This window comes from Sander lucioperca, chromosome 4 (genome assembly GCF_008315115.2).
Source record: "Sander lucioperca isolate FBNREF2018 chromosome 4, SLUC_FBN_1.2, whole genome shotgun sequence".
NCBI lineage: Eukaryota > Metazoa > Chordata > Actinopteri > Perciformes > Percidae > Sander > Sander lucioperca.
This window is the reverse complement of record NC_050176.1, coordinates 16,865,006-16,891,796: the sequence shown is the minus strand read 5'-3', so window position 1 is coordinate 16,891,796 and position 26,791 is coordinate 16,865,006. Positions and strand designations below refer to the sequence as shown.

Genomic DNA, 26,791 nt, shown 5'->3' with positions numbered 1-26,791 from the left:
TTTTGCGCTTCAATACTTGAAAAATGCTCAATGGCACAAAGCTAGCTTATCAACGCATGCTATTGTAAAGGTACATGTTCAACAAATCTTTAGCCAACCTTCTACGAAAGGGTCCAAAAGATCTCAAAAAGATACATAACTCAAACTAATGGCAGGGTTTACATTATCAGGGAACTTTAAATGGATATCCTCCCCACTGCAAAGCTCTTCCAAAAGCAATTTGGATCACAGAATAATGTGATTTTGAAAGAAAGCAATCTCCCAAAACAATTGCAGTAAAAAACGTTAGAGCAGGAGCAGTAGCTTATCAGGATGGGATTTAACTACCCCTTGTGCTATACTGAGTGGCTAAGTGGAAAACTGTTATTCAACTAGAGAAGATTTATTTCTGGAGTTGCCAAATGTGAGAAATAAGTGAGAGAGAAGAAGAGTAGGTGAAGGGAAGGTCAGGGAGGTAAAGGAGACAGAAACAAAACGGAGAAAGCCAGAAGGCAAACAGGAACCGGTGTGGGGAAATTAAAACCATCCACCAACCACATGTTGGTAAATTTAGGCCTAGTCTGTTACATTTGTCTACTTCATCAGTCACTCAGGAAGGTGAACAACCACCACAAAGGTCAATAAGATGAATTCTCCCCTTCAGGCTCATTGGGTTTTATGCAAAATAGTGCCAATTACTATCACCAAGGGGAAGCATACAGTAGACCTAAATTCGCTAACTTCTTTACTAGACTAATCTATATTGGCTTTATCCCTAAATAGTGAAGCATATTCTTAATTTCTGTTGTCTGGCTGAAACATGCATTCATTTGGACGATCCTTTTGTTCAAAGCGACATACAAATGAGTTACAATTCAAGCCACTAGATCAAGGAGAAGCTATCGAGGGTTAGGGTTAGGGTTAGGGTTAGGCGTTGCTCCAGTGTCGCCGGATATTCCGCCAGACGTCACTCTTTTCGGCCTGATATCCATTACCTTCCACTGTCTTTGTGTTGTAATTTTAAACTTTAGTTGATTTATGAGGACTATGGTTAACTGCTCCTCAGAACTTTGCAGGGTACATCCAGACCCAGAATGCTGTATTAAAAATTGTGATTTCCAGTTGATCAGTGGTCGTCATATGACCAATTAATGTTTCATTGATGATTATCCAAAATTGTTATACCATGGAACCAGCACTGGAATAGTTTCTTAAAGGGGTGATTGAATGCAAAACCGATTTTACCTTGTCATAATTGAATAATGACAGTTTAGTGGGTAACTAGGACATACATAGAACCTCAAAATCCCATTGACACCTCTTTCCTCTGCAAATCTCACAATTTGAAACTGCCTCTGAAAATGTGCAAATCTCAACGAGCCGCCTAGTTGACGTCAACTCGGCGGCTCCTCCTCATTTGGCTCTAGTCTCTATCTTTGTCACGCCCAAACATTTACATAAGCTACACCACTGACCTGAGATCAGGTAGTCTTCTGAATAGGTCGCGCAGATCTCAGAAATTGTATACATTGTTCATCTGCTATTTTACCACTAAATTCACTTCTGATACTTTTTTATGCGAGAAATCAACTATGTAGAGGTCAAATATGGGCCGTTTTACGAAAATTGATGGCTAATTGTAAATTTTGTCCGACTGTGTGTCGGAGTTCAGCGGCCGGTGCTGCCTGTGTTGCTGCCTCGCCGCCCAGCCTGCCTTCCTTCACAGACCCCGGCCTTCTGTGAGGTAGATGGAGCTCCGTCACGGCTGGCAGCCCACGGCACTCCACACCGCAAAGTCACCGTTTTTTAGGTTAATGGACTACCAAACGCCGCTGCCCTGACAGAGCTCCAGGGCCTGCAGCTCCCCTCTTCCTGCTAAATGGCCGGTATGTGCGAGTGAGAGCGTGGTCAGCGAGCTTGTTACGCCAGCAATCTCTTACCACAGGTTCCAGTTAATCTAATAATGTGTGTAATTATAATGTGTTGAGTTATTTAAACAAACGATCGGGGAAATAAATGCCTCTTGTCCGCGAGTCTCATTGATAGAGCCTGCGGCTGGATGGAGCTCTATCAATGAGAGCTAGCTAGCCTCCTCTTAGAATTCCTCTGTAATTCACAAAAATGCATTAAATTGAAATCGGACACCATTGTTAACTTTATAAGACCTTGGGGTAGATGTTATATAAGTGGCGTGACGAAATTCAAACTGTAAATATACTCTAATTACGCCGAAAATGAAGCTAACTAGCCGCGATCTGTACACATAGGATTGAAGGGACAGTCGCAGCTAACGAAATCCCTAATGTTCACAAAAATGCATTAAATTGAAATCGGACACCATTGTTAGCTTTATAAGACCTTGGGGTAGATGTTATATAAGTGGCATGACGAAATTCAAACTGTAAATATAGCTACTCTAGTTATGCCGGCAGCTGACAGCCAGCCAGCTCCGCGGAGCTCTGCGGAGCTCCACGGAGCTCCGAGTATTCCAGTAGTCCAGTACCCAGGGAAACGGTGACTTTCACTGGGTATGGAGGTTGCCGCTTTCTCGTCAGACTGTGTGGAGCTCCTAACTAAAGTCCGAAACGTCTTACCAAATTTGCAATTAGCCATACATTTTCGTAAAACGGCCCATATTTGAGCTTTATATAGTTGATTTCTCGCTTAAAAAAGTCTCAGAAGTGAATTTAATAACGAAATAGCCCGACAAACAATGTATAACTTTGCAGTGTCTGAAATATGAGACCTGCTGTCTCGTCCCCAATGTGTTTCTATGTGGTTCGCTCAAACCAATCAGCGCGCAGCTCATCTAAATATTCATGAGCATACCATATTTGGAAGAAAGGCTCTTGTTCCAAATACAGCCATATTCACAGGGTAGTTAAGGGCCTAATAAAATAGCATTCGGGCAATTTTCAGCCCAACCAATTGTACATAACCTATTAGGAGACCTTAAGGAACAGTGTAAAATACCCTATAATCATTCAATCACCCCTTTAAAAAAGTGGCAGACTGAGCCTATTGAAAATGTGTATTGTATTCAGATATACAATTTGTTTAAAATGAAAACAAGTGAAATTAATAATGAATGTGATGTTTTATTTTGCAGAATTACATTGTGGTGTTCTATCCTATCCAACATTTCCTATATTTCTAAGCAAATTTTCTATGCTGTATTCAGATAAAATGTCCCTTTTGAACCATTCCAGGTTTAAAGTATATTAGCTTACAGCTGGCTAGGTTCCAAACCTGATGAATGAATTTATTTATTTTTAAAAGTACTGATATAGTATAATATGATAGCTAAATCACAGTTCTTCTTTTTACTTTACCTCTGTAACTGTAACTTTTCAAGAAATAGTTTTGGAATACACTTATTTGCTTTCCTGCCAAGATGATTGAGAGTATTCTTGTTTCTGTACGGTAAATAGATAGATAGATAGATAGATAGATAGATAATGTTTCATGTATGTTTTTTGGTGCTATTCATCTTGTATGTATGTCAGTATGTATGTCTATGTCCACTTTTTTATATGAACTACCCAGGGATGCAAAAGAATTTCAGCCCTGGCTGACAATAAAGTAGTATCGTATCGTAGATAGATAGATAGATACTTTATTGATCCCTAAGGGGAAATTCAAGATGAAGCTACCACCAGCAGCTTAGCTTACCTTAGCATGAAGACTATAAGCACGGGGATACAGCTAGCCTGGCTTTGTCCAAAGGTAAAATCCACGCAATATCTCAATAATCAACAGGTTTTGTGTAAAATGTGCTAAAACAGATGAATAACAATGATAAATTGTTGTTTTACAGGGGGTATTATGTGCTGGACTACTTATTGGTAGGGCACAGTGACCTCCTGGAGTCTCCGACAGTGTTTGGAAAGAGCCAGGGTACCTGTTTCCAGTCTTTATGCTAAGCTAAGCTAAGCTAACTGGCTGTTGGCAGTAGCGTCGGATTAACCGAACGACATTGGAGTGGTAACTTTTGGCAAGAAGGTAAATAGGTATATTTCCGAAATTGTTGAACTATTCTTGTACCAGGAAGTTACACCAACAAGATATCAAAATTGTGAGGTTTGACCTTTTCTTTATGTTCTGAAAGTGCCATCAACTGACAGGTAACACAACAACTTTGAAAATGTTGTCTGTTATGATGTGACAGTATTAGCATTGCCAAACTCAACAAACATTTCTCAGCATTTCCAATCACTGCTGCATAATAATAATGGTTTTAATCATGTTTTGATAAAAGCATTAGGAAATTCAGTCTTAAAAGCTTAACCTAAACAAGGAGATTATTTCTGACCCCAGAGAAACCCCATAACAGGACTCAAATCTGCCACATTGTCTATCGGTAAGCAGTGTCCTTGAACAGGACTTGAAGCCTTGCATGTTCACTCAGTTTAAGGGTTGCTCTGGATGAAAGCATCAGCTAAATGTAAGTGGAAAATACAACAGCACGTTACCTCCATGGTGGCAGCGATGGGCTCTTCCTTTTATCACCACAAAAACAAAGTGATCACAAAGCGTCAAGCAGCAAAATAAGTGATTGTGGGCCAGAGGTAAGGATGCCTTATGAGTGGCATCACACATGACCACAGTTTTGATTTTACTCCAGCTCTGCCAAGGTCACTGTGCTTGTCGGTCACTAAAATAGTTTGAATATCTTGCTCTTTAGAAATGAAAAAGGCAATAGATGTAATGGGAAACATAAAGTTATCACATATAGACAAACTGGTTTATCAAGGACATGTCCACTATATCCATTTAATTCCCCCTGTACTTTAATTTACACTAAATCAAAGTGTGTGTGTGTGTGTGTGTGTGTGTGTGTTCACTTGTGTCTTTACATGAGTGTTTTTAAGTGTTCAGTGTATGTTGCTTACCTCACGGTTTTGCTTCTCCTGTTTCTAATGCTTTCAGCCCACAAACATCAATACAATCTTACACTTTTTGCATAAAACATACCAACACAACAGCCTGAGAGGTAATTATAGTAATGTGCATCCATGTCAGCACGCAATCAACAAAACCCATTAACACCTGAAAAGAAAACATTTACACCAACATGTTTCGAGGGATCCCAGCTGTATTTTATGATAGATAATTCACTGTTTTCAGCTTCTCCTGTTTCTGACACTAAAATAAGTTGGATTTCAACCAAAACCGACAGTGAAATGTCTCAACCAAAAACGTATAAAAATATGTAAATTAGCTATCAACTCCAATCCATCACAGTATCAACATGCATATTTACCTTCTGGATTTGTCAATTTTTCAATAATGCTAACTCCTAGAAGAAAAATACACACCTGAATACTCAATACAATAACGGTGTTTACACATAGTATCAGTTGCCTCTGGTGCGATAAGCAACTTTTAAAGATGCATAATTTCCACAGTGCCTGGGAGAGGTTAAAAAGAATATGAGGGGAATAACTTTGCGTTAAAGATGAGGAAAAACTGTCCTGACAGCAAAGGGAATATTATATCTGAATTTCCTAAGGCAAGTATGAATGAAATGCAGACATATGGATAAAATATGAATGCAGGTTGTGCTTTTTGATACATTCAAGTTTATTCACGTTAGGTTTAGTAATGTTTATTCATGTTATTCTAATAAAATAGCTGCATTTTCCCCAACATAATTACGTTTTTCTTGATTCGATCTGTATTGGTAGCTGACCAGTTAGCTAGTGAGCCAGCAAGCTAACATTAGCCAGCAACTTACCAGGAAAGGAGCCAATTTTAAGTTAAGACTTTCCCCTGCAGCACCAAATTAACAGTAATAAATAAATGTAGCAGGGGCGATTCTAGGATCAGACTGGACAACAATGAATATATGTATTTATTATTATATCAGAGGATAAATGTGAAATATTAAACATGAAAAAAGTCCCTCTATGGACTACCAGAATCAAATGAAATGATGAAGTGTAAACAAATAAATAAAAAATAAAACTTTTATTGACTGGGTTACAGGTGCGTAGCATTGGCGACAGCGACACAGGATATTAAACATTGTGTGCCTTCTGTCACTAACAGACAAGTTTGCAAACTAACTTGAAGCACTAAAATTGATTAAAAAAAAAAAAAATTATTTGTTTTTATTATTATAATTTTTAGGGGGGCTGAGATGAAATTTAGAGGGGCTTGAGTTTCCATTGAGAAAGAAGTGTAAAGGTATTTAAAGGACAATTCCGGCACAAAACGAACCTAGGGGTTAATAACAGATGTGTACCCACTCTGTCGTTCTCTGGGACATGTTTTCATGCTAATTGAATGTGTTTGTAGCTTGAAAGAAGCTAGCGCGGACCGCTGATTAGCTTACAACGCTAGTATTCGGGGCACAGGGAAAGTAAAAACCGCTACTACCACTAAAAAGGCTCAAAATATCACCAAACTTCAACAGTAGCATAATGAGGGTCCCTACATGTTAACCGAAGCATTGAGAACTTTGTGTTCAGACAGTTTATTGAACGAAGAGCTGCAGGAGCTCCGTGAAAGGGCTACGAGAGAGAGAGAGAGAGAGCTACCGGTAGTCAATGCCGCAACATAGCCTCGTACTTCGGGAAACTGTGGTGTACCTGCGGACATTGTGAAGCTATGGCCACCGAACAGGAGTGTCTGTGTTGCACGGAGTGGGACCTGTTGCGTCGCAACACCCAAGAGACGCAGTGTTTTGTACAGTCTGAAGATTTAGCTCCCGCAGCGCTTCGTTCAATAAACTGCCTGTACACTTACAAAGTTCTCAGTGCTTCGGTTAACATGTAGGGACCCTCATTATGCTACCATTGAAGTTTGGTGATATTTTGAGCCTTTTTAGTGGTACAAAATAGCGATTTATTTTTACTTTCCCTGTGCCCCAAATACTTGCGTTGTAAGCTAATCTGCGGTCCGTGCTAGCTTCTTTCAAGCTACAAACACATTCGATTAGCATGAAAACATGTCCCAGAGAGCGACTGAGTGGGTACACATCTGTTATTAACCCCTAGGTTTGTTTTGTGCCGGAATTGAAACGGAACGAAAGAGTGAGGTGATGTGTAGCTTAAAGGCATACTATATAACTTTTCCTTCTTCGGTCCCTCTACAGGTTGTCTCATTGGAACTACAGCTTGCGCGGCTGTAGTTCCAATGAAACAACCTGTAGGGGGACCGAAGCAGCGGGACGCGCGAGCTGTAGTTCCAATGAGACAACCTGTAAGGGGACCGAAGAGGGAAAAGTTACATATAGTATGCCTTTAAGGTTTTATTTGCTCTGAGCTGCGGCTTCCAGGCTTAGACTGTGCATACTCATCTGTGTACTGTTCTCCCTATCCAGTGTACAGCAACAACACAACAAGAACAAAACTAAAGTATTAAACATGTTATTAAATTAGTTTATTCCTAAGTAAAATGTACCAAACTGAAACAGCTGTGACATTTGTAACATGTGTATCTGTGAATGAATAGAAAAGAAAACACTATCAGCAACTAACATGGTCAAGTTCATTGATCTGATATAAGAATGCTAAAAGACTTCTCTACGTCCCTTTGTTTCGACTCTCAGGCCTCAACATTGTAAACAGAAAGGTCAGAGGCCAATGTCACATGCAGTTCCCACTGAAACTGATTGACCGGTCTCTTGACTTTTCCCTGCTGATCTCGGCTCTGCCTGATCATCAGCTGGACGTCGTCGTCGTCGAGGATACGGATGAGGTCGCCCTCGTGGTCGCGGTAGTTGATGGCGATGTTGTCCATCTGGAAGACGTTCCTGAAAAGAGAGACAGGGACAGGGAGATAATGACTTCAGATGTACATCAGTTTGAACCAAAACAACACCAAAACTGAAGAATTCCCATAATATCTCCAAAAAGGAAATAAAAGGAGGTCAAAGTTGTTTTGTGTGATGTTCATGTAACTTCAATAAACAACAATGACATTTTGTAATCAACAATCATTATGTGGTGTAAATATATTATAACTAATTTTACTTTAGCTTTTTGTTGTGCAAGATAAAGCACGAGAGAGCAATTGAAATCTAGCTTTCAACATGTAAAAAAAAAATGTAAAGAAATAAAGATGGAAAGACAAGCAGCAACAACCTCACTGTATTTTTTTTAAATGCACATTTGCAACATTTTTTTTATATTCTTATTTTGTCTTACTTTTATTTATTTTATTAGGATTTTATTATTAAAAGCAATAAAGATATTTAATGAAGACATAACAAGAAAACCCTGCACAATTCTTTCAGTGAAGGAAATGACTGCCCCCACATGGCTTTTGTTGATATATTACAGTTTAATTAAAATTTTGCTGTAGGAATTATCATTAAGAAAACATGTGCTGGACCAAAGGAATTGGGTAATAAGTGCAGATATGAAGTTACCACCTTCTCTATATTCACTTTTCTTTGCATGGGCAGAGAGTAATGTTTGTGTCCAGGAATGAATAAGAGAGAGAGAGAGAGAGAGAGAGAGAGAGAGAGAGAGAGAGAGAGAGAGAAAAGACAGAAATAGAGAGACACAATCACAGTTTTTGAGGTTTTGAGTTAATGAAATTCCTAGAGGCACAACATGATGGAGTGTTACATCTGATGAAGGACATGCAAAGACATATTCAAAGTCGCTTCCTGCCAACAGCGCTGAAAGGAAAAGTGTTTTTTTCCTCATTAGAGGACATTACATTTCCAATCTAAATCTTGTAGAGATATGCAACATATAAAGATATCTTACTTTAGCGGTAGTATGGTCACAGTGTATACGATTACACCATATACACACTCAAATACTAGTTTAGTGTCGGTGGTGAGGGCAGTATAGTAGCAGCATTGCTGAAGTCTCTCTCTGCTTGTATCAGCTGATACAACACTGATAGTGTGAGTGTAATTAAATGTGTTAAAAGTGTGGATGATAACCTTGCACACTTTAAATCACACAAGAAACAAATGTATCTTTTTACCGTCTTTTCTCATTGTCTGCCTGTTAACTCCATTTTGTTTATTGAATCGTGATTTGTTTTTCTGTCCTAGTGCTGCCCCATCTCTCTTTTTTTACTATCACCATGTTGTGCATTTATGGGTATGTCTATTGAATTGATGTGTATATTTATGTATTGATTTGTATGTGCTTTTGTTTCCACTGTCAAAGCACTTTGTAATCCGTTTGTTGATTGTTTTTAAAAAGGCGCTATACAAATAAAGTTATTATTATTATTAGTAATGTGATGTGACATCTTATTTAATTCACTGGTTTGATTCCACTTTAGACTCATTTATACTTGAGGCAAGGCATTATAGTTCAAGTTATTTCATTATCCAATAGTTAAGCAACATTTCAGTTGCTACACTCTTTCACTGTTTCTTTGGTTCTTCCTCTTTGTTGTTTAACAAAATCCTCCCTCTTCTCTTTTCCTACTCACTATCTCCTCATACCTCCACCACCAACAACCTCTCCTCCCCCACTCTCTTCACTCCCCCCCCCCCTCCCTTTATCAGTGCTAAGGCATATTAAAACTCAAGACCAGGGTCTCATCCATCCTTCTCCAGGGCACAATAGGCCTGAACACAGAAAAACATTAATGAGCAGATAAGCGGAAGAAATGAACTGATTATGAATGGGGAGGGCTAATAATTGTAGCGCTCACCTTTCCAAATTACTAGATAATGAGAGATAGAGGGAGAGGGAGAATGAAAGAGAACAAGACAGAGAAGAACAGATATGATCGTGTAATAAGCATATGCATCCTGTGATGGAAGTGCTGTGGAAGGGAAGGGGCGGGGGGGTGGGGGGGTGGTGCAGGAACTAATTTGACGAGTGGTGCTGATGGGCAACTGGCAATTTGCAGGTTTGCATTGCAGAACAGTTAAATATGCTGCCCCTCAGGACAGGCCGGGGAATTAATGGACTTTTACTCATCCTTGTTTGTTCTGGGATTAACAGACAGAAAATACTGAGGAAGTTAAAATGCCGAAAGTGTGGTCACACATGTCAGCAATCTCGTTGGTTTATCTATCTTTATATGGAAATCTGCTCTGCAGTGCAAAGATGAAAGAACAAAACAGGATAATTTGGGATTTAAATCACCATCATGTCAAGTCTAATTTATTAAAATGGCCTCAATAAAACATGTTGAGCACTTCACACATGCACAAATTACAAGTCAACAACAAGTACTTTTTCATTGATGTAATGCTAGTAGGAAAGTAGTGGCAGAACTGGGAAAAGGCTTGCATAATGTGATTATGATGTGAAATCTTTTAGAGCTTTCATGCAAAAAATAGCATAATTGTCACATGCTTCACTGCCCTTTACTTTAAGCTTCCATCAAATAGTTTTATGTTCCATTATCACATTGAAGGTGCTGTAATTCACTCACAGGTGCGAGGTTGCATACAATCATTTACCCCGCCACAGCTAAACAGTTGGATCTTAACACCCACAAAATTGATCCTCCTATTTCTCTCAAAACCACACAGGTGTAAATGAAATTAAAAACATGACATAAAACACAGACTTCACACAAATCTTTTGTTTCTCTCTATGAAAAATGATAGATAGATAGATAGATAGATAGATAGATTTTTTATTGATCCCAAAAAATGGGAAATAACGTTGTTGCAGCAGCAAAATTTCAGACACAAAGCACACATACAGAGTAAAAGTAAAAATGGCCCCAGTGATAGCGAGTTACAGAAATCTAGAATGTGGTATTCACCCACCTCATACGAGACAGTAGGTCCTTGTACGTCGGCTGGATAGTGAGGTCCTCCTGTACACACACATCTCTGTAAGAAGGAATACAACATTTAGAGATTATTTTTTGGGCTTTTCCGCCTTTAATCGATATGACAGCTAGGTGAGAAAGGGGAGAGAGAGAGGGGGAAGACATGCAGGAAATCGTCACAGGTCAGACTCGAACCCTGAACCTCTGCGTCAAGGCATAAGCCTCAAAGTATATGTGCGCCTGCTCTACCCACTGAGCCAACCCGGCCACAGGAATACAACATTTAGACCGGCCTGAAACATTCACTCCTAAAGGTGGAACCAGGAATCGTAGCCGATCCCTCTCACCCCAGACACAAACTGAACGCCTTACGCCACAAAACAGTTTTTTCCCGTCAGCAGTAAGCCTCACCAACAAGGCCCCGGACCCCCACTGACACTTCACCCCCCCATCCATAGTCTCTACACTTTCACTTTACTTGCACTAACTTCCATCCTGGACTTTACATCTGCCAACTGCATATACTATATATTCTTTGCAAATTTTGCATTCAACCGATCCAGCCTTTTTTCTTATGCAACAGTTACTTTGTGTGTGTGTGTGTGTGTGTGTGTGTGTGTGTGTGTGTATATATATATATATATATATATATATATATATATAATTTTTTTCTTCTTCTGTATTTCTTGTTTATTTCGTATTAATGTATGTTTGTTTATGTATACACCTTTCACCAAGGCAAATTCCACATAAGTGTACTTATTGTGGCAATAAAACCTTTCCTGATTCTGAAATGTAACAATAAATGCAACTAGCTCACTCAATGAATGGTTTACAGTTTAATTTCATCACTTTAAAAATTATCTGAATGAAGGCAATTAAGATTTAGAGTAAAAGTCCCTCCACAAAGTAGAATTGCTTTGTGCACAGCACAAAATGCCTCTCGGCGCAACCAATCAGACCAATCAGAGCGACAAAAACGTGATGCTGCGCTGAGCAACGGACAACAAATGTAAACAGACTAGAGATGGCCCGATACCATTTTTTGCTTCCCGATACCAATTCTGATACCTGAACTTGCGTATCGGCCAATACCAAGTACCGATCCGATACCAGTGTGTCCTATATTTGATTATGTTTTAACAACTGTATACTGCTATCCCTGTATGGATGTGATATGATTTCTATCTTTGTTGTCGGTCTGGCTCAGGTTAAACTCTTTGTGAAACATGAAGAAACACAAACAATGAATGCCACAGAACTTTCTTTTATTATGAACTTTCTTTGTTTATGCACGGAAAAAGAACATAAACAAACTACTTTGACGTAGATTTTCTTTAGGGCTGTATTACATGGTATCGGATCGGTGCATAAACTCCAGTACTTCGCGATACTGATACCAGCGTTTTAGGCAGTATCGGAACATCTCTAAAACAGACTACAGCAGATGGAGATGAGCTATAATGGTGTGGCATCAATGTGTCTGGGAATGAGTGTTGCTGAACGTTTCTGTCGCCTTTTTCTGTCCTTTTTTTTTTTTTTTTTGGCATTTTCTGAAGATTTTTTTCCGAAATTTCTTGTCACTTTTTTAACGTTTTTATCTTTTTCTTCAAATGTTATAAAATTGAATAAAACACCCAAATTCAATGAGAGTAGTGAACTGATCATTTATTTTACTTATGCATGGTTGTCAGAAACCATCCACATTATTATTCTTTGGCAATTTGGTTGGAAGAAAACCCAAATGTTCTGATATAGAAACTTTTTGAAAATGGGTCAAATTTGACCCGAAGACAACAGGAGGGTGAAACATGAGCTTTCAGCTCTGTCTGGTTCCCAGGCTAAAAAAAACCCACTCCGTTAAAAAAACTGTTACAGATTTCTGCGAGCTACAATCTCAACTTTTAGAGGGCTTTTAGTGCACAGTAGATTACATCCAACCTGAAGTCTGGGGTGCTGCGTGTGCTCTAGCTACCCTTCACTTCCCCAACAATCTGTGCTGTTAGTACTTGTGACATCCACACAGTGGAAAGTTTTGACGACTTTGAAAGTCGTGAAGTTTGAACTACAGTAGGCATAAACAAACCTGGTGTTGACTCCAGAGGGGGTGAGCAGGAAGCAGCGCAGACAGCTGTAGGTGGGGCCTCCACCCTCACCTTCGGAGTCACTCTCTGGGAGGGGCTTAATGATCTTCACAAAGGATAGTGGGAAAATACCTGTTTGATTGTTCACTGTGCCCTGAGTAGAAGACAGAAGGACAGAAGACAGCAGGGAAAGGATGAGAAGAGAAGGATAAAGAGGTGATGAGAAATGCAAATGAGTAGAGACCCACAGGATGGAGTGATAAGGGACCGATGGTGAGATGGGTTGAAGATTTAAAAGGAGAGAAACACAATAAAGCAGCAGGGACATGCATCTAGAGAGAAGTTTCCCAGAATAATTAGCTTGTTCATAATATGCTGCTGATGTTCGAACACTCACAACCATGCAGCCTTTTTACAACACCCCTGGCGTCTGAGTGTGTCTGAATAAAAACACACACACACACACACACACACACACAGCAGCATTAGGCAACATTTTCATGTAAAAAAAAACAAAAAAAAAACGATATTAAATAAGAAGTATTAAGAATCTTTACTGAAATGTAGATAGATGTAGACATGGCATAGTTTCTCATTTTTACAGTTATCAGTTAGGTTGTAGGTTGGTTCATCTTTTTAATAAGGTCTTAGTTTAAAATGATACCGTCATGTCTTGGTTTTTTTGCCCCCTCTTGCCCTGCCCCTGAGCTTCACAGAAGCTGCTCATGAATTAGAAAGTATTTTTTTTATTTCCTATGGGAACCCTGAAAAGGTTGAGGTTTCTCTCCACTGGTGTGTTTGAAACATTCACCTCGATGCACCAGTTGGATTCTTCACTTACTACTAGCAGCATGGATGCCAAGTTGCCAACAAAAGAAGAACATGATAGTGTTTTCGCAGTGTTATATAAGGATTAATACATTATCAGTGTTTTCAGTTAAAATTTTTGGATCTCTTTAGAAAACCAGAGGCAAGATAAGTGCATCGTCGTCCTCCTTCCATGTTGATTTTGTCTCTATATATATATATATATATATATATATATATATATATATATCAGCTTCCACCTCCTCCATCTCTCTCCCTCTCCCACTCACCCACTCCCTGGCTTCTCTCTCACACTCTATCTCAACAGCTTACACATCTCTACCAAACACGTTTCCTGACCTTTCTTTAACTATTTGCCGGCACCACTGTTCCAGTGTTGCATTTTCATGTTGAGCAGCTAATTAAAATGCCCCACATCCCATTTTTGGATGGCAATGGCTTACATGTGACACTTGCAGTGTGTAATCAGGACATTTTGTTCACTGAGTAATTGTTCCTCTGAAGGAAACTAGAGCATGGCGCCTCCAGTCACATCTGTGGAGATACTTTGTGGTCACTGTATTCAGCTGCTGCTGCCATGTGGGGATGACATGAGTTCTAATGTTTCTTTTTTTTAAGTTACATTATATTCTGTAATTAACTTGTTCACTGCAACTCTTTTGTTTAATTCCTTCCAACATTTTCCAAGGTGTCACAGTTGTGATCATAAAATAAAGCAAAATGGAAATATACACTCCATGGCCAAAACGTTATGGACACCCAAACAAATTATGTGGATACATCACTGCCAGAGCCATATGAGATTTTTTTTTAAATATGTCATTTCAAAACCACTGGCATTCATCTGCTGCTCAGCCTCCACTATTCTGGAAAGGCTTTTTATAAGAATTGGGAACCTGGCTGCAGGGATTTGCTCACATTTAAGCCTGATTTATGGTTCTGTGGAGGCTCCACGCTTTTACCATAGCCTACGTGAGTGGCCTGAAGTTTATACATGTGCGTTGGTGTGTGCGTCGATCTCTTTAAGAGAATAGCAGGGCCGGTGTGTGTGTGTGTGTGCGTGCGTGGGGAGTGTGTGGTAGAGCGAGTGAGACAGTGACGGGGATCAGCTTCGGAGAGAGTACCGACTCTAGAGGCATAGTGGGAGAAACAAAGTGTCTCCCCTGTGCTTTCTGTCCACAGTGGGAAATATGTAACAGGAAAAGTTAACCCTCTCCTTGATTCCATGTTGTTTATGGAGAAGGAGAACCAGGAAATGAGTCCGGGAAAATGCAACGAGAGCACTAGTGAGGTCGGGCACTGATGTTGAATGATCAGGACTGGCTCAAAAGTGATGTTCCAGTTTTTCCCATAGGAGTTGGATTGGGGCTACATTTACAGTGCTACGTTTAGTTTTTTTTAAACAGGGTTTTGAGCCAAAAGCGATCTCCATGCACACAAGTGTTTTTAGCTCCAGTAGAAGAACTAATCTCTGTTTAAACTAACGCGCCCAAACGGCATATCTCATCAGCATTCTCTTATACTGGGCATGCGCGTGCCGAGGTAAACAGGAGGCAGGTCTCTGCGTAGACTAGTCACCTTCTTCCACGCCACACTGGGACGATCATTCCTTTATAATCCCATAATCTTTCTATTTGTACTACAGTGGGTGTTGGATGTGCTCACACATATGGCCACGTGTACACAAAAACTGTAAATTGGACTTTTGGCCATTTTCTTGAAAAGCTGGAGAGGAGGTGGTAGTGCATCCACTTATTCAGGTAGCAACATCTTCCACTATTCTCTTTTCATTTGACTTTTCATTTAGCCTCCGTTCATTTATCCCCTCACTTTTCATCTTTCTGTTTAGCTCCAGCTCTGTCTCTCTCATTTCATTCTGCATCTTTCCTGTTTATCTTTCCTGCTCTTTCCCATTATCTCCATCTCTCTGTTGTAGAATCTTTACCTCTCTCCCCCTTTATTTTTCTCGCTCTTTCCTTCCCCCCCTCTTTCCTTTCCTATCATTTCTTCATCTCTTGCCCTTGCCTGGTCTCTTCTTCCATCACTCTTCTCTTTCCTCTACTTCCCCATCACTATTAAGATGCTTCCTCTTCTCCTCCTCTTTTCATTTGTTCTCTCTTCTTGGCTTATGTCTCCCTCCCCCATCCACGTCTTCTATATCTTTCCCATCCCTCTCACCTGTCTTTTAATGCCTTCCATTCTCCCACTCTTTCCCTCTCTCTCTCCTTCTCTACTTTTCTCTCTCTGTCCTTCACTCTCTCCCTCTCTTTCTCTCCCCCTCCCTCTCCAACGCTCTCTCTCTTACTCTCTCTGTTCTTACCTCCAGCCAGTCTGCGTTGACTCGTTGCAGCAGGAAGATCACCTCTCCCTTCTTCAGCTTCAACTCCGCCTTGCCGTTGCCGCGAAAGTCAAATATCGCCTGGGACACACGTAGCAGATACACACACACACACCACACACACACACACACACACACACAAACACACATACAAAGAAGAAACCACACACACACACGTCAGTGAGAGGCGAGAGGAACAAGAAAGGAGAGAGACGGACACATTCAACACAAAGAGAGAAGAGACGTGAGAGCAGACAGGTAAAACACACTTTTTGCTGATGGATAATATTGTGTAAGTATTTGTGTATAAGTGAGAGAAAGAGAGAGAAGCAGACAGACAAGAGGGATAAGAGATGCATCTTTTTTTAGCTTTTCAGTTTGAAAAAGTTAAGATTTTTTTGATGAGAGAGAATTGATGCACAAAAGGAGTGAAGTTTGGAGTGAGTGTTCGCGTGTGTGTGTGTGTGTTATTGAGAGAGAAAGTGAAGGGATGCAAGAGAAAACACGGATGAATTTATCCTTTCGAAGAAGTAAACGTTTGTGAGGAAGAGATAATTGATAAGAAAAAGAAGCAAACCTGTGAGATGTGTATGTGTGTGAGTGAGAGAGTTAAAGAAAGGACGAAAATGAGAACGAAGGAATGCTACAGAATGATTCAGTGTGTTCAGTTATGCAGCTGTTCTGTGTGTTTGTGTGGAGCAGATTTGCATGTATTATATTTAATGGTATTGGTGAATCTATTTTAAGTGTTTGAAACCGTGTGTTAATGCTGCAACTAATGATTATTTCCATTATCAATAAATATGTATATTATTTTACGAAAGTTTGAAAAATAGTGAAAAATGCCGATCCCTGTTGCCCAGGGAGATGTCTTCAAGTGTCTTGTTTTGCTCTATCAACAGTCTAAAACCCAAATATGTCTAATTACAATGATATAAAACAGAGAGATGCAGCAAATCCTCACATGTGAGAAGCTGTAACTGGTTAGTATGTTTGATTGATTAATGACTTAAGTGATTAACCAATGACTAATCAATTAAGTGACTAACAATTTCAGCACCACATTCATGTATGCAGCTCTTTTGTGAGTATATACAGAATATACTGGACGTGCTAGTAATAACTAGTGTTTAGGGTGCCCCTGTTTAAGTGTGTGTGCGTGCGTGCGTGCGTGTGTGCGTGTGTGTGAGAGTGTATGTCTGTGGGAGGTGAAGTAAAAAGCATGTTTGCAAAGTGGTAGCCGAGGAGATGCCACGCTACAATGCAAGGGTTTTTGTGTGTGTGTGTGTGTGTGTGTGTGTGTGTGTGTGTGTGTGTGTGTGATGTCGACCGTGCTGGTTAGCATCAGTGGATCTGGAATAAAAGCCTGCCAGAGTTGAATTTGCATTTAAAGTAGAGCTCAGTAGAGTCATTACCGATGCTTTAAACCAGTTCCTGTCCTTTTGTAAAGAGACTCCTCGAACAGACAGATGATAAAGTACGACTATTACACACACACACACACACACACACACACACACACACACACGTGTTTGCAAACGCACCATACACACAAAAGCAACAACAATCTCTTCACTCTAATAGCACTTGTACTGTGCACACTTTTGCCGACACACACACACACACACACACACACACACACACACACACACACACACACACACACACACACACCGCAGTTACAACCACAGTAGGAGAGGGATCACTAGAGACAGTCAAACTAAAAAAAGAGAGTTGAAGAATCAGGAGAGGTACAGCGAGACCAAAAAAGAACAAGGAGCGGTTAAAGCAGTGGGAGGGAGGTGAAGATGAGGAGGAGGAAGAGGAGGATAAGAAAAGTTAAAGTTAAAGAGAGGTGCAGGGCTGCAGAGGACTGATAGATCACTGCAGTTTTCATGTGGTTGTTTCATAGCGAGTGACTGTGTGATAATCCTCACAGCAGCCTGGGTGAGTGGGTGAGTGAGGCAGTGTAATGTTAGTAGTGTTTTTCATTTAGCTCATTACATGCTTTTGAAGTTCATGTTCAACTCTTTGTATGTGTCTGTGTGAGAATGAATGACTGCACGTGCAAGTGTGTGTGTGAGTGTACCTGTATGTGTGTGTCCACAGAAAATGAGACGGGGGCTGGTGGTAGATTATAATGAAGCTGGGGAGTGAGGGAGCTGGCTGGATTAACAATCCATTGAGATTATCCTGACTCCGAGGAGACACACACACACACCAGCAAACACACACACTCTTGAATTTGGGGCTGCTATTTTTAATGCATTATTCCAGACGCTGTTTTATTATAGCGTTGACCTGCCGCTGGCAGTAATTTATAGATGATGTGAAAATGTGTTGGAGGCGATAAGCTACTATCTCCAACACAAACACCAAATATGATGTGACAAAGCAATTCCCCCTCTCGCTCTATGCCGCCTTTCATCCCTCGCTATCATTGTTCCACCTCTTCATCCTTTTACTTTGACCTGTTGTTTTCACTTTGTCTCTATTTCAGTCTGTTTCTTTGATATAATTTGTTTTTTCCCCCATCTCTGTCTTCCTCTGTGTCTCTACCAACAATTTAGCCAACTAATCCAAGTGGTCAACTTGATGAGTGAAGCATAACAACTCGGTGCTGAGCACCATACAGTAGTTGACTACAGTAGTTAAGGTGTACGCCATTTAAACAGATGCATAAAATGTGGCAATTGTGCCTCCATTTTTTTTAAATCAAATACTACTTTTTGGCATTTGGCTAGCAAAAAAAAATTTGAAATACATAAAATGTTAAAAAGGGTGTAAAGGAGGAACAAATCAAAACCAGGAATTTTGTAACTGTGACACAATTAACAATTATTCACACTGCAAAACAACTTACAATTTTCTTAGTGTTTAAACTTGTTAATGTTTTTCATGCCAGTCAAAGAAACATGCAGATTTAAGAGTTGTTATGTAAGTCGACTAACAACTATTTGTACAGCTGCATCGTATTGCTTCAACTAATAGATATCAAAGGTGTAGTTAGCCCCATTCTAACAGGTGCAACAAGGCTAACAGTAGAGTCAGGGAAATGTTGGTTTTGCATTGCCAGACCTATCTCCACAGCAGTTGTCAACGCTATATGGTCTCGCTCATTTATTCTGGGGGAACAAAAAAACGCTCTGGCTTGTTTGTATTTCTTTAAACCAATCACAACCATGCTGGGCAGCGCTAAGCCCTGGATGCAGTGACTGTGCCCTTGCAAAATAGATAGCAGAAAGGGAGGCTGTCAGGCATTATCCCAGCAATATACATCCGTTGACTCAGGTTGATCAAACAGTTAATCAGTAAAAATAGTGGGGGTCCCATAGGAGCCTTTAAAACATAAAGATGTGGGCACCAGATAGAGATATGGTATTAGGCTATTACAATCTGGCCAGATGTTGAGATCTGTTGCTCCAACCAAAGTGTTTGACAGACAAACAAGCAATGCATTTCTCAGGCAAAGGCACTACCTTCTGAATCAAAGAGGAAGAACTTGATTCTATGATTCACCATTTTACAAGGTTACTCAACAATCATGTAGGATGAAATATAGCATAGTAGAAGCAAAGACACTAGTTTTTCTACACACAGCAGTATAAATAGACCAGAAGGCAATGCAGCCACAGATTGTGTCCTTACAAATCTGTTTTCTGGTAATGTGTGAAATACAACGGCCTCCTCAATGACATTTTTGTAATTTGACCAGCAATGCAAAGTGCATATACATATGCATATATTATATATACACATATGCGCATATATACACTCACCTTGAAGATTATTAGGAACACCCTACTAATAGCGTGTTTGACCCCCTTTCGCCTTAATTCTTCGTGGCATTGATTCAACAAGGTGCTGGAAGCATTCTCTAGAAATGTTGGCCCATATTGATAGGATAGCATCTTGCAGTTGATGGAGACTTGTGGGATGCACATCCAGGGCACGAAGCTCCCGTTCCACCACATCCCAAAGATGTTCTATTGGGTTGAGATCTGGTGCCTGTGGGGGCCATTTTAGTACGGTGAACTCATTGTCATGTTCAAGAAACCAATTTGAAATGATTTGAGCTTTGTGACATGGTGCATTATCCTGCTGGAAGTAGCCATCAGAGGATGGGTACATGGTGGTCATAAAGGGATGGACATGGTCAGAAACAATGCTCAGGTAGGCCGTGGCATTTAAACGATGCCCAGTTGGTAGTAAGGGGCCTAAAGTGTGCCAAGAAAACATCCCCCACACCATTACACCACCACCACCAGCCTGCCCAGTGGTAACAAGGCATGACGGATCCATGTTCTCATTCTGTTTACACCAAATTCTGACTCTACCATCTGAATGTCTCAACAGAAATCGAGACTCATCAGACCAGGCAACATTCTTGAAAGGTCCAATTTTGGTGAGCTCGTGCAAATTGTAGCCTCATTTTCCTATTTTTAGTGGAGATGAGTGGTACCCGGTGGGGTCTTCTGCTGGTGTAGCCCATCCGCCTCAAGGTTGTGTGTGTTGTGGCTTCACAAATGCTTGGCTGCATACCTTGGTTGTAACAAGTGGTTATTTGAGTCAAAGTTGATCTTCTATCAGCTGGAATTAGTCGGCCCATTCTCCTCTGACCTCTAGCATCAACAAGGAGTTTTCGCCCACAGGACTGCTGCATACTGGATGTTTTTCCTTTTTCAGACCATTCTTTGTAAACCCTAGAAATGGTTGTGCATGAAAATCCCAGTAACTGAGCAGATTGGAAAATACTCAAACCAGTCCGTCTGGCACCAACAACCATGGCACGCTCAAAGTTTCTTAGATCACCTTTCTTTCCCATTCTGACATTCAGTTTGGAGTTCAGGAGATTGTCTAGACCTGGACAACACCCATAAATGCATTGAAGCAGCTTCCAAGTGATTGGTTGATTAGATAATTGCATTAACGGAAAATTTAACAGGTGTTCCTAATAATCTTCAAGGTGAGTGTATGTATGTATGTATGTATATATATATATATATATATATATATATATATATATATATATATATATTATACTCGACAACGTCCCTGTTGGCAACACTCGTGTTTAGCACACATATATACCAGGTACTTTGTGTTGGTATACCTCATGTACGTAGTAAAGGACTGGCCTCTAAATGTAGCTACACAACCCTTGGGTTCAGCCAGCCCCAGGAGCAATCATTCAGTTCAATTAGACTCGCACCGACCCCGACTTAATGAGCTTGTTAAACCCTCAGCTCGTTAGTCTGGCAATAGGGAGGCGAAGATGAGAATTGAGTTTTTTTTTCTCTCCCTGACATAATGAAAGTGTATTTTTTTAAGTAGATGGCCCACTTCCTATAAGGCCTGGGGTAAAAGATCATAGGAAGGAGGATATGCATGTATGCAGATAAGAATGAGCACAGGTTGTAGAGGTTGTGTGTGTGTGTGTGTGTGTGTGTGTGTGTGTGTGTGTGTGTGTGTGTGTGTGTGTGTGTGTGTGTGTGTGTGCGTGCGTGCGTGTGTGTGTGTGTGTAGATATGTGCAGGTAACTTCTGCTCAACTTTCACAGAGAAACTACAGTATGCATTTCGGCATTAGCAAATTCCATGTTCTCCCAAATATTGACTCAAAACCTAGAAGTAGAAGAAAGAAGCTGACGGACACAAAGCCCTAAAACGTTATCGGACACGGTATGAATTCTTAAGGTTGTCATGGCCAATGTGTTTGCAAGCAATTGCCGTTTTTAGACATTCAGCAAACATTGAGCAAGGTAAGCATTTATTTGAAATCATATTTCTGGCGGCCTGATGACTATAAGTCCAACATTTACTCTCCTTTTGGCTCTGAAAAAAATGTCTAAGTCCATAGCTGCTAAATGGTCCACCTTGTTCCCCAGCTAGTCGCTATCTTTGTCTGTCTGCTGTGTGGTGCCCAGCAGGCACGGTGCAGTGGGTTTATCAGAGCTATTCTGAAGACAGCTTCCTGCTGCTGCTTGATACAAGGATAATAGGAGAGGTGAGAGTGCACCAAACAGATAATGCGATGTGAGACTAAAACAGTGACCTACAACAAGCTAAAAAGCTCAGTTGAGCTGCAAAATATAGGTGTAATTCTCTGAGGTATCATCCCTGTGACTCACCAGAAGCCCACACACAAAGACCCAATTAACCTGCAGACATATTATCCATGTCTCATCTTAACCTATATATTCACTGTTATACCATATGCGGTTTAAACCATATTATAAAGGAAAACAGTAAATGCTATGACATTGCTGGTCTTGAATCTTTGTCTAAACCCATCCATGTGCACTACTGAACCTTCTACTGCACAATTTCAGTTCATAATACAGGTAAAAGTGAACATCTGACTTTTATGGTCAAATTTCTTCCTGGTGAGTACCAAGGGTACCTGCATATCAGCATTTTTTGTTCGGGTAGGTCTTTATCTAAACTAGGATCTAGTTTCTACTCTTATGGCAAAAGAACAAAGGCTCAGAGTCTCTGTCTATTAGGACCTGCTTGATTTTCAATTATCTACTTTTATGGGATTTGTCTTTCATTTTTGCACCCAATCTTTGCCACTCTAGCATAATCTCTGCCTCTTTTCTCTCCTTTATCTATCCCTGCTTCTTTGCCCGTCTCTCCCCAATTTTGTCACATTAGATAGACTAACCCTCCAGCTTATGCATCGTCAAAATCACGCTAACCGAAAGCAGCCTGTCTCATTGACCTTGTTTGAAGCTCATAGTGCCACAGCCAACAACAATTACTCATCACGCTGTTTGGGGCTAAGCCTGAGCTAATACTAAGTGGAGTGGAATGAAGTTTTGTAGCGCTTGCACCAGCTCTACTGTGACAAATGCCTGCGCTCTCCTCTTATCCATCAGACTCAGACCAGCCATTGATCATTGTTTGGACGGAGTTTAACAGCCACTTCCCTGCGCTGACAAAAAACAAACAGACGGCCGGACACACAAACACAGAGGAGCACTCATTTTGCTCAGAGAGAAAGGGTGAGAGCTAAAATAAATGTTGAGTAGGCTGGCTGCTTCGTGAGTAGAGTACACCAATTTTTTACTTCTGTGTGGGAGAGAGAAAGAGGGGAGGCAGAGGCAGAGAGAGAGAGAGAGAGAGAGAGAGAAAAATTGAGTTTTTGCTCTTAGTTTGGCAATAAAACACCCTGGCTGGAATGTGCAGCGAGTCACAGTGTGTGTGTGTGTGTGTGTGTGTGTGTGTGTGTGTGTGTGTGTGTGTGTGTGTGTGTGTGTGTGTGTGTGAAAGACCTGCACCTTTTTCTGTGTGGTGCAAGGTTAGGAAAAGTTAAAACGCTTTTGCAAGGGGATAAAGCTCATGTTGTTCAAGAGCTACAGAAACACACACACACTTCACCTGCAGACATGCACTTACATTGTAGGCTGTATACAGTGTAGACACAGCCACTTACACAGCTGAGCAAAGGTGCATCAAGCGCACAAACCCTCACACTGCAAGAAAATCTCCAGCTTATCAAGGCACTTCTGTGCATAGCTGATTCTTAAAAAAACTTATTTTCCTTAAACAAGTAAAAAAAATCTGCCACTACAGAATAAATTTGGGCTGCAACTATTGATTGTTTTCATTATAGATTTATCTGCTGATTATTTTCTCGATTAATCGTTTGGTTTACAAAACATCAGACAGCAGTGAAAAATGTCCATCTCAGTTTCCAAGGTCCAAAGTAATGGCTGCCATCCATCAGTCTGACTGTACTATTACTCCTACACAAACAGCATCACACACAGTTACTGTAGGGCTCTATTGGTTCATTTTAAAAATAGTCCGTGATGGTTTTAATTGAGCGTGTGCATATGTGTGCTCTTGTACTTCTATCTTTGTAAGAACTCATTTAAATTTTAGACCTCGAGTGTGAGGACATTTTGTGCCGCTGCTCCTCATTTCTTCAAAGGGCTGTTTGAAGGTTTAGACTTTGTTTGGGGTTTAAGTTGGGGTCACAGTCATGCTAAGGTCAGGATAAAGGTCCTTGTACACTAAGTCCACATTTTTGGACGTTAAAAAATAAAAACCTCACGTTGTGTCAATCGTGTTTATACACTGCCTCATACCATCATAAAAAAAGAATTCGGAACGGGTTGGATTTTCTGTGTTTTTTCAGCTCTGTAGCAAACATTTTTGATGTGTTTTGACAAAGAGAAAGTATGAGCCCATCCAGAAATGCAGCACAGAAAGACGCTTGCCGAGTGCAACGTATCATTTCATAACTCAGATAGTATGCTGTCAAGATGGTAGGCTAATAATGAGGAGTATGGAAGAGGGGAATATGAGAACGCAGACAGAAAAAGAAGAGCAACAGTGCAGGGATGGAGACAGAGAGCGAGGGCAGCGCAAGGTTTCTGCGTGTGACAAATTTTTAGGAAGACCGATACGAAAAAAACACATACGAAAATTTCGGACTCAAGTGTGCAAGGACCTTTAGGGTTGGGGTTAGGCATTTAGTTGTGATGAGTAAAGTTGGGGTTAGTGGTTGGGGAATGCATTGTGTCTGCCCTCAGTAAGGGTCCTCACAAGTATAGTAGTACAAACGTGTGTGTATAGGTGTTCAAAGGTCAGTCTGGGATCGTGCTGATCGTACAAAATAAATTGGAGGATTTAATTGGCAGGTCATTAATACCTTAACCTGCATTCACCCGAACCACATCAACTACACAACCTCACAAACACACACCTTCTAGATAAAACAGCTACGGAATATAAACACTGTTTCTATTTCCTCTTTAACGGCGTTGCAGTAGAGGGCGTGAACAGAATAAAAATGAGAGGATGAGAGCGAGAGACGGTTGAGAGACGGTCACAACCTTGGAAAGAGACAGAGGAAAAGGAAACAAGGACCAACATGAGGGTTGTTTGGGGGAAGAGGTCGGGAAGTGAGGGAATAGGGAGGAGGAGATAAAGTGAGGAGGGAGAGGAAGGCTAATAAGAAATGATAGATGGATACAGAAATTAAAAAAGGAAGTGAAGCGAGGCGGGAACTATCAATGAGGTCAACGGAGTCACAGGCAAGAGGGAAGAGAAAAAATTAAGTCATCCTTTTTGATGTGTGTGTGTGTGTGTGTGTGTGTGTGTGTGTGTGTGTGTGTGTGTGTGTGTGTCCGTTATGAGATGCAGTCACGCCCAGGATCACATGTTATTTCTCTGGGTGAAGCAGTGCATTCTGCGTGGTTGTTTGACTAAAAAGTTGTTACTCTGTGGGTGGCCATGGAGATTGTAACCACAGCAACAACAGCTACAAAAGTGTTACTACACATACCTCGGCCCTGGGGGCGGAGAAGAGTTCCATCTTTGGTTTGACTGTCTTCCTAAAAAGGCAAAGAGGGACAGAGATGAGACGACAGATAGAAGTGAACATGTCACCCAGAAATGCTGCAGGTGTGTGATCAATAACAGGATGCATTACCTCTTGATGGGAGATCAAAATCTGACCGTTCAAAGCCTTTTACCTCTAATTATAGTTCTTGTCAAACCTAATCCGTGTATTCTTAGCCACACTAGCTGCGAGGCTGTAGAGATAGTTAGAAATAGAGATAGAGACATTTCGTACAGAAATTCATGGTCCGCAGAGGATGACTCCTACCGACATTGATGATCCCCTGACTTTTCCTCTGGCACCACCATGTTGTTACCATTTTTGCTTCAGAGTGAACTAAAATGTCTCAACAACTGTTGGATGGACAAGCATGTAGTTTGGTGCAGACATTCATGTTCCCCCGCTGAATACATTTAAATCATTTTTGCTGATCCTCTGACTTTTCATCTAGGGCCATCATCACTTTAAAATTTCAATAGTTTGGTTTATGCGTTTAGTGCTAATTAGCAAATGCAAGCATGCAAAACTAAGATGGTGAACATGGTTAAGATTTAAACTGCTAAACATCAGCACGTTAGCACCGTGATTGTGAGCATGTTAGCATGCTGATGTTAACATTTAGCTCAAAGCACAACTGTTCCTAGGTCCAGCCTTACAGAGCTGCTAGCCTGGCTGTAGAGTGTCTTCTATAAATACCCAAGAAGCAAAAACACAATTCTCAAATATTTCATAAAAAGTGCGGTAGTGTCTGAGATACTACATTTAAGTGTAAGAATACTGATTTCTAATCAATGTTATTTTTCTTATGCAAGAACACAAAATATAAGAAGTTGGACCAATTTCATGTCAAATTTTAAAATCATTTTTTACAGCATATCGAAAATGAAAATGAACCTAAATATACTGTAGCCAGAAAATACACCCAGTAGTTGAACGGTGCATGGGAACTCTTGCCAAGGTTGTAAAGGTAAGTATAGAGTTCACTGTAAAGTTCTGGAGCTATGCAACAAAATGAATCTGGTTTCTCAAGACAAATAAATATGTGGCAACATTTGGAAGAGTTGTTCTAACACACATACATGTCCATATAGATAAAAGGCAGGTCAGATGCAAGAGCAGAGGAAGTTATGAGAGTTTATATTTGCATCATTTCCTGTTGAGATATTCCCCCTTTACCACATCACCTGCTGGTGTAATCTAACCAGGGATATGTGCCAATCAGAAGCCTGAATAGCCGTTATGAATGAGGAAGTACACCATAAAAAGGGTAATATGTCTCTGTGGCGTTTTCCCAAATTTATGCATTCTTTCTCTCTCGCTTTCTCAACACTTAACTGTATCCGTTTATGATGTGAGGGAGAGATGCAGGGATACGATGGGAGGAATTAAGGCTGCACTCATTTGCTAAATGGGACATCATAACTGAGAACAACTTTGTTTTTAATTTGACATAAAAAATTCATGACATGTTGCACAGACGTATCACCAGTTACTG

General features: G+C 40.5%; 2 protein-coding genes across 5 annotated transcripts in view; one reads left to right on the top strand and one right to left on the bottom strand.

Annotated features, from left to right (window-relative positions):
- Nucleotides 1–7,346: 7,346 nt before the first annotated feature.
- Nucleotides 7,347–26,791, bottom strand: part of ncf4 (neutrophil cytosolic factor 4) — a 42,946-nt gene continuing 23,501 nt past the window's right edge. For 2 of the 3 annotated variants that reach the window (XM_036000888.1, XM_031289087.2), the window contains 5 exons: nucleotides 25,240–25,288; nucleotides 15,925–16,023; nucleotides 12,779–12,930; nucleotides 10,688–10,753; nucleotides 7,347–7,738 (listed from right to left, as the gene is read on the bottom strand). In XM_036000888.1, the coding sequence (XP_035856781.1) occupies nucleotides 7,531–7,738; nucleotides 10,688–10,753; nucleotides 12,779–12,930; nucleotides 15,925–16,023; nucleotides 25,240–25,288 (574 nt within the window). In that variant the 3' untranslated portion in view covers nucleotides 7,347–7,530. The remainder of the gene's footprint in view (nucleotides 7,739–10,687; nucleotides 10,754–12,778; nucleotides 12,931–15,924; nucleotides 16,024–25,239; nucleotides 25,289–26,791) is intronic. The other variant, XM_031289088.2, reaches the window with a different exon arrangement.
- pvalb7 (parvalbumin 7) overlaps nucleotides 15,945–26,791 on the top strand; it is a 38,656-nt gene continuing 27,809 nt past the window's right edge. The window contains exon 1 of one of the 2 annotated variants that reach the window (XM_031289090.2): nucleotides 15,945–16,200. Coding sequence is in view for 1 of the 2 variants with exons in the window: in XM_036000890.1 (XP_035856783.1) it covers nucleotides 17,751–17,781 (31 nt within the window). In the remaining variant the exon portion in view is untranslated. Of the gene's footprint in view, nucleotides 16,201–17,735; nucleotides 17,782–26,791 lie in introns of those variants that run through there. The other variant, XM_036000890.1, reaches the window with a different exon arrangement.